General features: G+C 41.6%; 1 protein-coding gene across 1 annotated transcript; it reads right to left on the bottom strand.

Moving 5' to 3' along the window:
- Positions 1 to 6,244: 6,244 nt before the first annotated feature.
- On the bottom strand, positions 6,245 to 17,829 carry LOC110526983 (transmembrane 6 superfamily member 1). Its single transcript, XM_036981186.1, has 10 exons — positions 17,132 to 17,829; positions 16,803 to 16,906; positions 16,262 to 16,363; positions 15,828 to 15,927; positions 13,852 to 13,934; positions 13,526 to 13,644; positions 12,975 to 13,079; positions 12,530 to 12,622; positions 8,109 to 8,228; positions 6,245 to 6,606 (listed from the first exon to the last, which is right to left on the bottom strand). Exons 1-10 carry the CDS (start codon positions 17,248 to 17,250, stop codon positions 6,412 to 6,414), a joined length of 1,140 nt encoding a protein of 379 aa, XP_036837081.1. The 5' UTR covers positions 17,251 to 17,829; the 3' UTR covers positions 6,245 to 6,411.
- Positions 17,830 to 18,824: the final 995 nt, after the last annotated feature.

Genomic DNA, 18,824 nt, shown 5'->3' with positions numbered 1-18,824 from the left:
ATCAAAAACTGAAAAATTGGGCGTGCAAAATTATTCAGCCCCCTTAAGTTAATACTTTGTGGCGCCACCTTTTGCTGCGATTACAGCTGTAAGTCGCTTGGGGTATGTCTCTATCAGTTTTGCACATCGAGAGACTGACATTTTTTCCCATTCCTCCTTGCAAAACAACTCGAGCTCAGTGAGGTTGGATGGAGAGCATTTGTGAACAGCAGTTTTCAGTTCTTTCCACAGATTCTCGATTGGATTCAGGTCTGGACTTTGACTTGGCCATTCTAACACCTGGATATGTTTATTTTTGAACCATTCCATTGTAGATTTTGCTTTATGTTTTGGATCATTGTCTTGTTGGAAGACAAATCTCCATCCCAGTCTCAGGTCTTTTGCAGACTCCATCAGGTTTTCTTCCAGAATGGTCCTGTATTTGGCTCCATCCATCTTCCCATCAATTTTAACCATATTCCCTGTCCCTGCTGAAGAAAAGCAGGCCCAAACCATGATGCTGCCACCACCATGTTTGACAGTGGGGATGGTGTGTTCAGGGTGATGAGCTGTGTTGCTTTTACGCCAAACATAACGTCTTGCATTGTTGCCAAAAAGTTCAATTTTGGTTTCATCTGACCAGAGCACCTTCTTCCACATGTTTGGCGTGTCTCCCAGGTGGCTTGTGGCAAACTTTAAACAACACTTTTTATGGATATCTTTAAGAAATGGCTTTCTTCTTGCCACTCTTCCATAAAGGCCAGATTTGTGCAATATACGACTGATTGTTGTCCTATGGACAGAGTCTCCCACCTCAGCTGTAGATCTCTGCAGTTCATCCAGAGTGATCATGGGCCTCTTGGCTGCATCTCTGATCAGTCTTCTCCTTGTATGAGCTGAAAGTTTAGAGGGACGGCCAGGTCTTGGTAGATTTGCAGTGGTCTGATACTCCTTCCATTTCAATATTATCGCTTGCACAGTGCTCCTTGGGATGTTTAAAGCTTGGGAAATCTTTTTGTATCCAAATCCGGCTTTAAACTTCTTCACAACAGTATCTCGGACCTGCCTGGTGTGTTCCTTGTTCTTCATGATGCTCTCTGCGCTTTTAACGGACCTCTGAGACTATCACAGTGCAGGTGCATTTATACGGAGACTTGATTACACACAGGTGGATTGTATTTATCATCATTAGTCATTTAGGTCAACATTGGATCATTCAGAGATCCTCACTGAACTTCTGGAGAGAGTTTGCTGCACTGAAAGTAAAGGGGCTGAATAATTTTGCACGCCCAATTTTTCAGTTTTTGATTTGTTAAAAAAGTTTGAAATATCCAATAAATGTCGTTCCACTTCATGTGTCCCACTTGTTGTTGATTCTTCACAAAAAAATACAGTTTTATATCTTTATGTTTGAAGCCTGAAATGTGGCAAAAGGTCGCAAAGTTCAAGGGGGCCGAATACTTTCGCATGGCACTGTACTTTTGTGCACTACGCTGCCTTCATCTTTCTATGGGAAGTGATTAATCGGTTTTAACCTGTGTCAGTAGAATGGGTTATGGTATATTTTAAAAGCTTTCTATAGTGGCATGCTAAACTGTTGTACACAACTACCTAGTTATTTTTTTTACGTTTTCAATTATACTGAACAAAAAGGTAAACGCAACATGTAAAATGTTTCATGATGAGCTGAAATAAAAGATCCCAGAAATGTTTCATACGCACAAAAACATTATTTCTCTCAAATTTGGTGCACAAATTTGTTTAAGTCACTGTTAGTGAGCATTTCTCCATTGCCAAGATTGTCCATCCACCTGACAGGTGTGGCATATCAAGAGGCTGATTAAATTAGCATTACACAGGTGCTCCTTGTGCTAGGGACAATAAAAGTTTTGTCACACAACACAATGCCACAGATGTCGCAAGTTTTGAGTGAGCGTGCAATTGGCATGCTGACTGCAGGAATGTCCACCAGAGCTGTTGCCAGAGAATTGAATGTTCATTTCTCTACCATAAGCCGCCTCCAACGTCATTTTAGAGAATTTGACAGTACATCCAACCAGCCTCACAACCGCAGACCACGTGTAACCACACCAGCCCAGGACCTCCACATCCAGCTTCTTCACCTGCGGGATCGTGTGAGACCAACCACCCGGACAGCTGATGAAACTGAGGCGTATTTCTGTCTGTAAAAAAACGCTTTTGTGGGGAAAAACTCATTCTGATTGGCTGGGCCTGGCTCCCAAGTGGGTGGGTCTATGCCCTCCCATGGCTGCTTCCCTGCCCACTGTGTGAAATCAATAGATTAGGGCCTAATGAATTAATTTACATTGACTGATTTCCTTATACGAACTGTAACTCAGTAAAATCTTTGAAATTGTTGCATGTTGCGTTTATATAAACTCAGTAAAATCTTTAAAATTGTTGCATGTTGCGTTTATATATTTGTTCAGTATACCTGCTGTTTTTCCATTCACACTTCTTCCACAGTGCGGTGAATGAGAAAAAAAGACATAACACAACCATGTTTGCAAGCACCTTTCTCAGACGATATATTGATTTTCATCCTGAGGCATTTATGACATGTTGGAAACTCAGAAATACAAGCTTCCGAGTTAAAAAAACAACATTTGAACTGCCCTCCAACTATTTACAAGTGACATTACCTACTAAGGAAATGACCTCGATAACGAAATCAGCGTTCTCAACGAGTTCAAGGCATGTGAATGCACACAACTCGTTTCTCCGAGTTTTCAAGTCATATTTTCAGAGTTTCCGACTTGTCATGAATGCAGCTTTAGTGTTTGGTGTAAAGTTGGCGCCTGGCATGCTGGAAAATGGTGTTTTCTGCCTTGGTTCAGCTTCCAAACTTACTGTTACACACTCCCATCAATGGTATGCCAGTAGCCTGCTCTCCTTCCTATGTCTTTATGAAAAATATATTCTATTTATTTTTTTGATGATAGTTGATTATAATACTGTGTGAAATGTAAACTCATACATTTTAATGTTTTGATTTAAACCTTTCAATCTTTGTTAATGCTCGGAATTAGAACATGTTTTACATTTGAAAGGTTTGTAGTTTAAAGTAAACTGTTGCTGTTTATGAACAAGACTTTTACAGAATAAACTCATTGGAATGCACTGTGTTTGAAAACACCTATTATTTGGATAACACGGACATCTCACATGCAAGAGCCCCAACAGAGCCAGAAAACACTCATCAGATTTTACAAATCAAGATTTTTAACACTTAAATTAGACACAAACATCCAAATATTGCGTCCACAAAACTAGTCCTTAAATCCTCTCCAAACACCTTTAAACATAACACAATATATTTTGATTCACCATATAGCATTTTATGACAACAAACCTATTGTTTTATTTCAAAGTAAACGTAATGCTTTACAGAACCAGAATACAAGTAATTTAGCTGAAAACACATTTAGAACAGTGCTGTATTCATAACATATCCCAGAGTAGGAGTGCTGCTGATCTAGGGTCAGGTCCCCCCGTCCATTTATTGTTATTCATTGCAATCTAAAAGGCTAAACTGATCCTAAATCAGTTCCATAATAGGCTAAGACTAGTCACTGACAAACAGAAATGAAGAGTAAAGGTATCAAGTTTTCTTTCTATGTAAAGGAATGTACCACTGAGCAAGATATGCTTGGATGCTGTTTTTAAGTCTCTGTTGTGTTGCTGTCAGTAGACGGGGCGGCAGGGTAGCCTAGCTTAGAGCGTTGGACTAGTAACCGGAAGGTTGTGAGTTCAAACCCCCGAGCTGACAAGGTACAAATCTGTCGTTCTGCCCCTGAACAGGCAGTTAACCCACTGTTCCCAGGCCGTCATTGAAAATAAGAATTTGTTCTTAACTGACTTGCCTGGTTAAATAAAGGTAAAATAAAAAAATTAATAAAAAGAGTACAACAGTGAGACTACACTAAAGAGTACAACAGTGAGACTACACTAAAGAGTACAACAGTGAGACTACAGTAGTGTACACTAAAGAGTACAACAGTGAGACTACAGTAGTGTACACTAAAGAGTACAGTTGTGAGTATTGAATATACTACACTTAGAGTTGGCCAGTGCAGAATATGAAACAGACTGGCCACCAGGTTATGCTAGGCAGAGAGATACTTTTGGACTGGTTTCTGCGGTTATGCTAGGCAGAGAGATACTTTTGGACTGGTTTCTGCGGTTATGCTAGGCAGAGAGATACTTTTGGACTGGTTTCTGCGGTTATGCTAGGCAGAGAGATACTTTTGGACTGGTTTCTGCGGTTATGCTAGGCAGAGAGATACTTTTGGACTGGTTTCTGCGGTTATGCTAGGCAGAGAGATACTTTTGGACTGGTTTCTGCGGTTATGCTAGGCAGAGAGATACTTTTGGACTGGTTTCTGCGGTTATGCTAGGCAGAGAGATACTTTTGGACTGGTTTCTGCGGTTATGCTAGGCAGAGAGATACTTTTGGACTGGTTTCTGCGGTTATGCTAGGCAGAGAGATACTTTTGGACTGGTTTCTGCGGTTATGCTAGGCAGAGAGATACTTTTGGACTGGTTTCTGCGGTTATGCTAGGCAGAGAGATACTTTTGGACTGGTTTCTGCGGTTATGCTAGGCAGAGAGATACTTTTGGACTGGTTTCTGCGGTTATGCTAGGCAGAGAGATACTTTTGGACTGGTTTCTGCGGTTATGCTAGGCAGAGAGATACTTTTGGACTGGTTTCTGCGGTTATGCTAGGCAGAGAGATACTTTTGGACTGGTTTCTGCGGTTATGCTAGGCAGAGAGATACTTTTGGACTGGTTTCTGCGGTTATGCTAGGCAGAGAGATACTTTTGGACTGGTTTCTGCGGTTATGCTAGGCAGAGAGATACTTTTGGACTGGTTTCTGCGGTTATGCTAGGCAGAGAGATACTTTTGGACTGGTTTCTGCGGTTATGCTAGGCAGAGAGATACTTTTGGACTGGTTTCTGCGGTTATGCTAGGCAGAGAGATACTTTTGGACTGGTTTCTGCGGTTATGCTAGGCAGAGAGATACTTTTGGACTGGTTTCTGCGGTTATGCTAGGCAGAGAGATACTTTTGGACTGGTTTCTGCGGTTATGCTAGGCAGAGAGATACTTTTGGACTGGTTTCTGCGGTTATGCTAGGCAGAGAGATACTTTTGGACTGGTTTCTGCGGTTATGCTAGGCAGAGAGATACTTTTGGACTGGTTTCTGCGGTTATGCTAGGCAGAGAGATACTTTTGGACTGGTTTCTGCGGTTATGCTAGGCAGAGAGATACTTTTGGACTGGTTTCTGCGGTTATGCTAGGCAGAGAGATACTTTTGGACTGGTTTCTGCGGTTATGCTAGGCAGAGAGATACTTTTGGACTGGTTTCTGCGGTTATGCTAGGCAGAGAGATACTTTTGGACTGGTTTCTGCGGTTATGCTAGGCAGAGAGATACTTTTGGACTGGTTTCTGCGGTTATGCTAGGCAGAGAGATACTTTTGGACTGGTTTCTGCGGTTATGCTAGGCAGAGAGATACTTTTGGACTGGTTTCTGCGGTTATGCTAGGCAGAGAGATACTTTTGGACTGGTTTCTGCGGTTATGCTAGGCAGAGAGATACTTTTGGACTGGTTTCTGCGGTTATGCTAGGCAGAGAGATACTTTTGGACTGGTTTCTGCGGTTATGCTAGGCAGAGAGATACTTTTGGACTGGTTTCTGCGGTTATGCTAGGCGGAGAGATACTTTTGGACTGGTTTCTGCGGTTATGCTAGGCGGAGAGATACTTTTGGACTGGTTTCTGCGGTTATGCTAGGCGGAGAGATACTTTTGGACTGGTTTCTGCGGTTATGCTAGGCGGAGAGATACTTTTGGACTGGTTTCTGCGGTTATGCTAGGCGGAGAGATACTTTTGGACTGGTTTCTGCGGTTATGCTAGGCAGAGAGATACTTTTGGACTGGTTTCTGCGGTTATGCTAGGCAGAGAGATACATTTGGACTGGTTTCTATGGTTATGCTAGGCAGAGAGATACTTTTGGACTGGTTTCTGCGGTTATGCTAGGCAGAGAGATACTTTTGGACTGGTTTCTGCGGTTATGCTAGGCAGAGAGATACTTTTGGACTGGTTTCTGCGGTTATGCTAGGCGGAGAGATACTTTTGGACTGGTTTCTGCGGTTATGCTAGGCAGAGAGATACTTTTGGACTGGTTTCTGCGGTTATGCTAGGCAGAGAGATACTTTTGGACTGGTTTCTGCGGTTATGCTAGGCAGAGAGATACTTTTGGACTGGTTTCTGCGGTTATGCTAGGCAGAGAGATACTTTTGGACTGGTTTCTGCGGTTATGATAGGCAGAGAGATACTTTTGGACTGGTTTCTGCGTAGTCAAGGCCTGAGTCGGTCAGCCAGCCAGTCAGTTGGTCAGTCAGCCAGTTCCGTCAGTCAGTCCTCTTGTCATTTTGTTGGTCTCTGAGGAAGAAGGCAGGGCTAGTGACACAGCGGTAGCAGAGGGCTTGGGGTACGATGGCATACACGGCGTTGACTAATAGAAAGACAATCTGGCTGTCAGCTGGTACTCTGTAGGAGAATGGCGTCCGCGTGTGGAGAGATGCACCGATGTGGGAGAACTGGGCCTGAGGAGTAGAGAAGAGAAGATAAGACAGAGAGAGTATAAAAACAAGAAGTGGAGGGGTAGAAAGAAAGAGGGAGGGAGAAGATGAGGAGGAGAAAGAATGAAAGATAAATGAAGGATCCGCTTTGACAATCTCAACATGAAAGCTGGAAGATACACTAGAAAAGCTGGATTTCTTGGTACGTATCTGGTATTCAGAAACTTTTCTTCTATATACTGTACAAGCATACCATACGTCTTCTATGAACCCTGTACCATAGCATAGACCTACACTCTCCTGAGCTGTTCACTGTCATATTCTGTCAGTATCATGAGTGGAATATCTCTCCACTATCAATCTCTGAACTGGGCCTATTTCCCTGTAGCCTACTGCTGTCATTCCTAGCATGGAGAGGCATTGAAACAAGATGTATGAGCCTGTCTGTCTGCTTGTCTGTGTCTGTCTGCCTGTTTTCCTGCTTGTCTACCTGCCTGTTTCCTGCTTGTCTGTCTGTCTGTCTGTCTGTCTGTCTGTCTGTCTCTCTGTCTCTCTGTCTCTCTGTCTCTCTGTCTGTCTGTCTGTCTGTACACACACTCGGCCTCTCTCGACCTCTATATTTAGCCTGGCTAGGCAACGTGCCTGCTGTGTCTAAAGATGGCCCCAGCTTTTGTCTCTCTTGGGACTGATGGCACAGGACAGCCTACTGGCTTCACAACAAAGCAATGGCAGCCGCTCACTGTTTCGTTTGCTGCTTCCAACTACACATGTGATCTTTAAATAACCTTTAAGTGGTACACATACACACATTTTGAGCAACCAACCAACCAATCAACCAAAATGTATTGTACCCAAAGGGAAATAGGTCTGCAAGCAAGGTAAATCCGCCTGAGAAAGAATGTGTCAGTCCAATGTCTATCTGTGTGTGACTAAAAGCTGATTCAATTCATCAAGACACGGTGTGATCAGTTGAATCAGGTGTGTTGTTTAGCACAATAATGGAACAAAAGCCTGCACACTGTGGGTCAGTTGCTTTAGCAAATATCACCGGTCCTTGGGGATGCATCAATACTGGCCATACACAGAGCGCTCCCTGAGCCCTTGTTAGGGAGAGTACCTTAGAAACCCGGGAATTTATAGCACTAATCAGACTGTGTGTGTGTGCGCGTGTGTCTCTCTGTGTGTGTGTGTGTGTGTGTGTGTGTGTGTGTTTGTGTGTGTATGTGTGTGTGTGCGCACACACTGGCCTCTGCAGTACGACAGCTTGACCACAGGAATACAGATGAGTTAACCATGTGCAGAGCCACAGTCATTCACATAATTTATCTAGGTCAACACTGGAATTTGTATAGCTGAAATATCCCCTTAGGTATAGATCTAGGATCCTCTCCCCCAACCCTAACTTTGACCTATAGTGGGGAAAATGCACAACTGACCCAAGATCAGCATGTAGGAAGGGGAACTTCACCCTACTTCTTTTGAAATAGTAATTTCATTCCAGTTATATTTCTATGCTCCCCACTCACCTGTGCTATTGCCCCAGAGTGGACCAGAGTGAGGTCAGGCATCCACTCACACCCAGGCACGAGCAGCCCGTAGAGTGCAATGATGTAGTACGGACCGGAGTAAAGCATGTTCACTATCATCTAGGACACAGCAGAGACATAATAGGCTGCGTTTACACAGGCAGCACAATTCTGATGTTTTCCACTAATTGGCCTTTTGACCAATCAGATCAGCTCTGAAAAATATGTGAAAAGATTTGATGTGATTGGTCAAAAAAAACAATTAGTGGAAAATAGATCAGAATTGGGCTGCCTGTGTAAACGCAGCTATAGAGGTTAAAAGGGGTCCTACTATATAGTTTGAGGTAAGTATTGAGTCATAACTGCAAACATGGCGTGTGTAACTGCAAACATGGCGTGTGTCTGAAAGTGGGCGTGTCAACAGAAGTGGGAGGATTAACAGAAGTGGGTGTGTGGAAAGCGAATCAGCAAATAGGGCAGATTTGTTGCCACTCAAGACCGTTTTGTGTGGCTGATTGGGCGGCACGACGAGTCGATTGTTGATAACTGTAGCATTTTGGCTAAGACTAACCCTTTTCCTAACCTTAATCTCATTCTCCTAACCTGCAACGTTAATTATCCTAACCTGCCACGTTAATTCTCCTAACCTGCCACGTTAATTCTCCTAACCTGCTACGTTAATTATTCTAACCTGTTAATTATTCTAACCCGCGGTGCACCTGGCTATGGCCGGTCTAACCGATAATGGAGCGCTGATGTTAAACCCATTGCTGTTAATCCACCTACTGATGTTAAACCCATCGCTGTTAATCCACCTACTGATGTTACACCCATCGCTGTTAATCCACCTACTGATGTTAAACCCATCGCTGTTAATCCACCTACTGATGTTAAACCCATCGCTGTTAATCCACCTACTGATGTTACACCCATCGCTGTTAATCCACCTACTGATGTTACATCCATCGCTGTTAATCCACCTACTGATGTTAAACCCATCGCTGTTAATCCACCTACTGATGTTACACCCATCGCTGTTAATCCACCTACTGATGTTAAACCCATCACTGTTAATCCACCTAATGATGTTACACCCATCGCTGTTAATCCACCTAATGATGTTAAACCCATCGCTGTTAATCTACCTACTGATGTTACACCCATCGCTGTTAAACCACCTACTGATGTTAAACCTATCAATGTTAATCCACCTACTGATGTTAAACACATCGCTGTTAATCCACCTACTGATGTTACACCCATCGCTGTTAATCTACCTACTGATGTTACACCCATCGCTGTTAATCCACCTACTGATGTTAAACCCATCGCTGTTAATCCACCTAATGATGTTAAACCCATCGCTGTTAATCCACCTAATGATGTTAAACCCATCGCTGTTAATCCACCTACTGATGTTACACCCATCGCTGTTAATCTACCTACTGATGTTACACCCATCGCTGTTAATCCACCTACTGATGTTAAACCCATCGCTGTTAATCCACCTAATGATGTTAAACCCATCGCTGTTAATCCACCTACTGATGTTACACCCATCGCTGTTAATCCACCTACTGATGTTAAACCCATCGCTGTTAATCCACCTACTGATGTTACACCCATCGCTGTTAATCCACCTACTGATGTTAAACCCATCGCTGTTAATCCACCTACTGATGTTAAACCCATCGCTGTTAATCCACCTAATGATGTTAAACCCATCGCTGTTAATCCACCTACTGATGTTACACCCATCGCTGTTAATCCACCTACTGATGTTAAACCTATCGATGTTAATCCACCTAATGATGTTAAACCCATCGCTGTTAATCCACCTACTGATGTTACACCCATCGCTGTTAATCCACCTAATGATGTTAAACCCATCGCTGTTAATCCACCTACTGATGTTACACCCATCGCTGTTAATCCACCTACTGATGTTACACCCATCGCTGTTAATCCACCTACTGATGTTAGACCCATCGCTGTTAATCCACCTAATGATGTTAAACCCATCGCTGTTAATCTACCTACTGATGTTACACCCATCGCTGTTAATCCACCTACTGATGTTAGACCCATCGCTGTTAATCCACCTAATGATGTTAAACCCATCGCTGTTAATCCACCTACTGATGTTACACCCATCGCTGTTAATCCACCTACTGATGTTAAACCTATCGATGTTAATCCACCTAATGATGTTAAACCCATCGCTGTTAATCCACCTACTGATGTTACATCCATCGCTGTTAATCCACCTACTGATGTTAAACCCATCGCTGTTAATCCACCTACTGATGTTACACCCATCGCTGTTAATCCACCTACTGATGTTAAACCCATCACTGTTAATCCACCTAATGATGTTACACCCATCGCTGTTAATCCACCTACTGATGTTAAACCCATCACTGTTAATCCACCTACTGATGTTAAACACATCGCTGTTAATCTACCTACTGATGTTACACCCATCGCTGTTAATCCACCTAATGATGTTAAACCCATTGCTGTTAATCCACCTACTGATGTTAAACCCATCGCTGTTAATCCACCTACTGATGTTAAACCCATCGCTGTTAATCCACCTACTGATGTTAGACCCATCGCTGTTAATCCACCTACTGATGTTACACCCATCGCTGTTAATCCACCTACTGATGTTAGACCCATCGCTGTTAATCCACCTAATGATGTTAAACCCATCGCTGTTAATCCACCAACTGATGTTAAATCCATCGATGTTAATCCACCTAATGATGTTAAACCCATCGCTGTTAATCCACCTAATGATGTTAAACCCATCGCTGTTAATCCACCTACTGATGTTACACCCATCGCTGTTAATCCACCTACTGATGTTAAACCCATCGCTGTTAATCCACCTACTGATGTTACACCCATCGCTGTTAATCCACCTACTGATGTTAAACCCATCGCTGTTAATCCACCTACTGATGTTAAACCCATCGCTGTTAATCCACCTAATGATGTTAAACCCATCGCTGTTAATCCACCTACTGATGTTACACCCATCGCTGTTAATCCACCTACTGATGTTAAACCTATCGATGTTAATCCACCTAATGATGTTAAACCCATCGCTGTTAATCCACCTACTGATGTTACACCCATCGCTGTTAATCCACCTAATGATGTTAAACCCATCGCTGTTAATCCACCTACTGATGTTACACCCATCGCTGTTAATCCACCTACTGATGTTACACCCATCGCTGTTAATCCACCTACTGATGTTAGACCCATCGCTGTTAATCCACCTAATGATGTTAAACCCATCGCTGTTAATCTACCTACTGATGTTACACCCATCGCTGTTAATCCACCTACTGATGTTAGACCCATCGCTGTTAATCCACCTAATGATGTTAAACCCATCGCTGTTAATCCACCTACTGATGTTACACCCATCGCTGTTAATCCACCTACTGATGTTAAACCTATCGATGTTAATCCACCTAATGATGTTAAACCCATCGCTGTTAATCCACCTACTGATGTTACACCCATCGCTGTTAATCCACCTAATGATGTTAAACCCATCGCTGTTAATCCACCTACTGATGTTACACCCATCGCTGTTAATCCACCTACTGATGTTACACCCATCGCTGTTAATCCACCTACTGATGTTAAACACATCGCTGTTAATCCACCTACTGATGTTAAACCCATCACTGTTAATCCACCTACTGATGTTAAACACATCGCTGTTAATCTACCTACTGATGTTACACCCATCGCTGTTAATCCACCTAATGATGTTAAACCCATTGCTGTTAATCCACCTACTGATGTTAAACCCATCGCTGTTAATCCACCTACTGATGTTAAACCCATCGCTGTTAATCCACCTACTGATGTTAGACCCATCGCTGTTAATCCACCTACTGATGTTACACCCATCGCTGTTAATCCACCTACTGATGTTAGACCCATCGCTGTTAATCCACCTAATGATGTTAAACCCATCGCTGTTAATCCACCAACTGATGTTAAATCCATCGATGTTAATCCACCTAATGATGTTAAACCCATCGCTGTTAATCCACCTACTGATGTTAAACACATCGCTGTTAAACCACCTACTGATGTTAAACCCATCGCTGTTAATCTACCTACTGATGTTAAACCCATCGCTGTTAATCCACCTACTGATGTTAAACCCATCGCTGTTAATCCACCTACTGATGTTAAACCCATCGCTGTTAATCCACCTACTGATGTTAAACCCATCGCTGTTAAACCACCTACTGATGTTAAACCCATCACTGTTAATCCACCTACTATATCACCTCCACCTATATCACCTCTATTTTAGACATGACAAACGTATGAGTCCATCATCCATATAACAGTGTGCTCCATGGCTTGGCCTTTCCATTACTTACCTGTATTTTAGGATAAGACGAGGGGTCCTTCAGGTAAGGTTCATATAGCTGTGTGTACTCCTGACACCACTCTGTCGGGCAGTCCAGGGCCACCTAGGCCAGACACTGTTCAATGAGTGTTACATCAGACCCAGTTGTAAACAGTTAAATGGGCCTCAGACCTTTCTTCAGCAATGAGTATAACTATAATGATGAGGTCCTTTTGTAACAGAGGCTTTGATTCAGCTCAGAGTGACATTCAGTACCATGCTCTAACATTTTCATCTATCATCCTTCTCAGGTAGTTTTTACCTTTATTTAACCATTTAACCTTTATTTAACCATTTAACCTTTATTTAACCCTCTTTTGCGAGGGGGACATGGCAGCCGCCACGGTAACGCATAGATCCATTAGAAGTACAACTGGCTGGCATCTGTAGTTTGGCAATGTCTCTGTGGTTCTTACCAGGCCTCTGAAGACACAAAAAAATGTAGCAGGGACGAGGTAGATGACAAACAGAAAGTCTAGGGGCCTCTCCAATAGAGTAGTCCTCTGGGCCTCATTGATACTCTGACAGAAAAAATATATAGAGAAAAATACACCAACATCAGCAATGTCTCTCTGTTTTAATGGATAGTGATATTGCTCAAGTCAGGATTTGTAGCTCGATGTGTGCACACCAAAAAAAGCTTTACAGGATTGAGTGAGCAAAATAAAATAAAAAATTGCTTCAGATTGAAATGCTTCAGATTGACATGAAAACATTTTGTCAAAAAACAGTTGGCCTCTGCAAGAGGAGCCAATTCCCATTGAATTGTCTAATAATATCTGGGAACATCTATTTTTACTTTGGCATCTTTAACCAAATTCCCTGGTGGTCAATCATGGTGGATGTAAACAAGTAGGCTTGTTACTGATAAATGGAGAGTAACTATGTCCCTTGCAGTGTTGCATTATAGCATCTGGTTACAATGCAATATTGTATGACCTTTGACCCTGAAGGATTGGGCTCTTACCATTGTCCGAGCCTGTCTGGTGGTGGACTGGCTGAAGACGCGGAAGCAGGCCCACACCGAAACTACGACGTAGAGCATGTGGACCAGGAACAGGGGGCTCAGCTGGGTACCATACTTCCCTGGTGGGGAGAGATCAAAAAGCATGTGTGAAAATAATGTTCCTCTCTGAGGATAGACAATACATGTTCTGTCTGTCTGTACAGGGGTAAATCTCACTAGATCTGTGCTGAGACTGATTTGCATTGTGTTCAGGGATAAAACATATCAGCCATGCATGTTCAATAAAGTAACGGTCTAATTTTATCCATTCGTTTGAGTGTACCCACCCACAACATTTCCAGGAATGTAGACGATGACACGCATGAGAATGGACCCCACCCAGTACAGGCCGATGGCTCTGTAGCTTGCCCTGCAAAGACAGGCAACACACACATCCCAACACACACAACACGCACAACACACACAACACACACAACACAGACATCACACATCATTACTGTGGCTCCTTGTTGTAGCCCATAACTAGGACCTCTATGAGCTCTGGTCAGAATTAGTGCACTACACTATATCACTTTCTCACTCATAATTTTTTACCATTCATTCAGGATTATCCGTAATCAGGGTAGCATCCACATTCATGTAAAAATATACTTCTATTCTTATTTACAATAAAAGTGACTCCAAAATAATACAATACATTATTTACCATTAATTTATATTGGGCACAAAATAATCTGAAACACAACAAAAAACAAAGAGCAAACTCATCCAACAAATGTGTAGAGTCGCAAGCTTGATGTAGTCATTACATGCTATGAATATGGGACCAAAAGTTAACTTGCCCCAACACATTTGGTCCCCTAATGTCGGGGGACTATGTACAAAATGTAATTTAATTTCTAAACAATTCCCCCAATATGGATGAAAATACCCTAAAATGAAAGCTAGCAGTATGCACTTTAACCTATCATTTCAAATCCAAATTGCAATTACAACAGCAAATTAGTAAAATGTCCCAAAACTTGTGAAGCTCACTGTGTATAATATGGCACCCCAAGTCATCATGTCTGATACTGACATGGGTTATGTCTGTTAATGTGAGCATGAGCTACAGGCTGAGACAACCTCATAATAAGGACTTATTAAGGAGTTATTACACCCAGATATGTACAGTTCAGTGGTATTTGCTATCAATGTAAATGTATGATTGTTTCAGCTTCCTTACCTTCAAATACTTTTTATAAACTGGGTTGGGTCGAGCCCTGAATGCTGATTGGCTGACAGCAGTGGCATATCAGACCGAATACCACAGGTATGACAAAACAATTATTTTTACTGCTCTAATTACGTTGGTAACCAGTTTATAATAGCAATAAGGCATCTCAGGGGTTTGTGGTATATGAGCCAAAGGCTGAGACAACCTAATAATGACTTATTTAGGCGTTATTACCCCCAGATAAATACAGTTGAGTGGTAGTTACTATCAATGTAAATGTATGTAGGGCAACAGGTAGCCTAGTGGTTAGAGCATTAGGCCAGTAACTGAAAGGTTGCTAGATCGAATCCCCGAGCTGACAAGGTAAGAATCTGTTGTTCTGCCGCTGGACAAGGCTGTTAACTCACTGTTCCTAGGTCGTCATTGTAAATAAGAATTTGTTCTTAACTGACTTGCCTGGTTAAATGAATAAAAAACGGATTGTTTTAGCTTCCTTACCTATATGGCCTTTATAGACTCCATTGAACTTACTTATATAGTCTTAACAGATTCCATTAAACTTACTTATATAGTCTTAACAGACTCCATTAAACTTACTTATATAGTCTTAATAGACTCCATTAAACTTACTTATATAGTCTTAACAGATTCCATTAAACTTAATTATATACTCTTAACAGATTCCATTAAACTTACTTATATAGTCTTAACAGATTCCATTAAACTTACTTATATACTCTTAACAGATTCCATTAAACTTACTTATATAGTCTTAACAGATTCCATTAAACTTACTTATATAGTCTTAACAGATTCCATTAAACTTACTTATATACTCTTAACAGATTCCATTAAACTTACTTATATAGTCTTAACAGATTCCATTAAACTTACTTATATAGTCTTAACAGATTCCATTAAACGTACTTATATAGTCTTAACAGACTCCATTAAACTTACTTATATAGTCTTAACAGACTCCATTAAACTTACTTACTTACTTAACAGACTCACTTAAATGTTATTCTTCTAAACCTCTTTGGATGTGTCTCCTAAACGGCTATAAAGTCAATGTAAAGCACATACCCCCAGGTTATAGCTGCAACCATGTGCAGGTACATGAGATAGTGGACACATCCATCCCAATAGGAGATAATGTGTCCATGGGCCGTGTTAATGTAGGGGTCTGCCTGTAATGAACATGATAAAGATATAAAGATATATTACTATAACACTGTTAAAGTCTGCTTTCATTGGGTTCTTCATTGCATGGGACAGTTTTCAGTTTTCATTTCTGTATTCAGTGGCATGGACTGTAGGTAGTGTGTGTGTGTGTGTGTGTGTGTGTGTGTGTGTGTGTGTGTGTGTGTGTGTGTGTGTGTGTGTGTGTGTGTGTGTGTGTGTGTGTGTGTGTGTGTGTGTGTGTGTGTGTGTGTCCATACATGCGTCCATTAGGTCCATGTATGTCCGTCCGTCCGTGTGTGTGCATGCGCCCGTGTGTGTGCCACAGGGATGTTTACTTGCATTTTTGAGATAGAAGGTGATGAAACCATCGATGATACTGTCCTGCTCCAGACCAATGATCAGGTTTACCACACTCAGGAATGCATACACTGCAAACACTGGCAGAACAAGAGAACACTGAATAATACAGTTCCATTTTACTTGACTTATTTTAGTTATTCTAGTCATTTAGCAGATGCTCTTACAATCAGTTCCTTCAATTAACAAACACATAACAAAATCATAGCAAAGTAAACCTTCAAAAATCAGCTAAATGAGTGGTCTAGTGTGCGCAGCAAAGACAGGTACAACAGCGAAGTTAGAGCCCGTTGTAGCTCAGTTGGTAGAGCAGAGCGCTTGTAACACCAGGTCCAGGATCGTCGCTTTTCCATTCCCACTGGGGCCTCCCATATCAAAATGTGTGCATGCATGTAAGTCACTTTGGATATGCTGTATGTATATAAAAACTAGCCTAAACCTACAAGGCTTAGTTAAAATAGAGAATACCTGCATGGGAAAACACTGGTGAATGTAGAGGAAAACAGTGTAAACTCTCACCATAGAATAGAGGGTCTTTGGGTGCCTTCTTCTTGAATAGAAAGCATGCAGATATAGCCAAGATAAGAACAGTTGTAGATCCAGCGAAAAAGACTGTCTCAATGCTAGACATAAAAAATACTCAATTAATTAGGCCTAACCAGAAATAACCTGCTAAGAATCAAATCAACTAGGATACATATTACTAATGCTTTTAAACTAGATTGCATACAAGACTGCATACAAAACTACTAGGCTATAGCATCATCCACTATCTAGCATTATAAGGTTTTACTAACGGCTACAGTAAAACACATGACAACTATATTATCGACAATATCCCTACTCACCTGTTAGTGTAGATCAGAGAGTTGAAGAAAAATGAAATGGGTATTGATGTCAAGGACAAGATAAAAACTCCCGTCCCAGCAGACGCGTGCATTGCTCTATTTACACTGTCGACGCGCATAAATAATTATTTGTTACTGAAAATAAAACACAAAATTATATATGTTAAAAACCATTAGAACATGTTGCTCAATACATTTTTTATTGGGTGCGTGCTGCGCCGTACTACTATTCTGCCAGCACCCTGTGCGCATCTCAATCGTATAATAAGGCTTCCTTCTCTCCCTGCCTAATTAACAATGCAGAAGTCGGGAAATCTATGCTTAGGTTATCTGCTTTTACCTATCCATGAGTCACAGGTCAGTATGGATGAAGAGAAGGGAGCAAGGAGAGGAAGCGACTGCAAAGCATTGAGATCCCCTTTCCTATGGCGCTAAATTCTATTCTGACTGCTGTCGTCGACTCATGATCCCACAAGTGGAGTTCACGTCCCTGAACATGACACGTGATCAATGGCATTTTATCATGTACATTTTGGTTGGGGCAAACAAAATAAAAAAAGTGGGATGCAGTGTTCTCCCTGTACACCAAGGCAGAACCGTAGGATAAATAAGGGGGGCATATAAGCAGACAATGAAAGCTCTTACAATATTCTGATTATATTTCTCTAAAATAGGTTATAGGCCACATGTGCACCACCAAGTCAGAACAGTAGGCGGAATTAAGAGGGGTAAATAGACCAAATAATTAGAGTGAGGCACATGGGCTACTAACACCTTCTACACAACATACACTTAGTATTACTTTCTTAGCTACAGTATACATATCTCCTTGGCATATTACATAATGTATGCAGCAGCATACATGACATTTTTGGACTCACCTTGTTGTGCTGTGCTCACCTGAACAGGAAGGTGGCGCGATGGTCCTTCTGGGGCAAATTTTGTCATCAAAGTCTGGCATTCTCTGAATTTATGATGCTTTCAAAACAACTGGGAACTCTGAAAAAAACGGTTGAATCATGATGACGTCAATGATCTTAAGGTCGTAGCTCTAGAAAGAGGCCAGATTCACAATTCCGAGTTGGATGACCGTTCAACATTTATTTTCCCAGTCGGAGCTCATTTATTCACGATTTCACAGGGTTTTTTTTATTCATTAAAGTCAAGTTTTTGCAGTTCCAAGTTAACTCTTGTTTTGTACGCGGCACAAATCATGATTAATTGACAGCATGGCCAATGTTGAATGTTTATAATTTTAAACTTGGAAAAGAGCCCCTTAATCCCAGATTTGGGACCACACAGCCACTCCACTGAATAGCAAGCTAGTGATTTATTAGCAATGCTTGTACCCTGGTCCTGGAAGAGCAAATTTCAGTTGGTGGTGGAGTAACTGAAAAAGGTTGGAAACCACTGAGCAAAGTGATGATGAGCTATATGGCCATCTTGAATTTAGGCTATTTAAATGCCATTGGCCTACTCTATGTAGTGCAATATAAATCCATCAGACAACATATTTCCATGGCCTACAATTTTTAAAAAAAACTTGTATTTAATCAGGAGAGCCCAATTGAGACCAGTGTCTCATTTGGAATGGTGCCCCGAGGACAAATAAATCCATCAACACAACAACAGAAGATAAAAAAAATAAACTACAAGACAGATAAATACATGACATCAGGTTATTACAACAAGT

The sequence above is a fragment of the Oncorhynchus mykiss genome, chromosome 6 (genome assembly GCF_013265735.2).
Source record: "Oncorhynchus mykiss isolate Arlee chromosome 6, USDA_OmykA_1.1, whole genome shotgun sequence".
Classification (NCBI taxonomy): Eukaryota; Metazoa; Chordata; class Actinopteri; order Salmoniformes; family Salmonidae; genus Oncorhynchus; species Oncorhynchus mykiss.
Note: the sequence above shows the minus strand (reverse complement) of the source record. Positions and strands in the feature narration are given on the sequence as shown.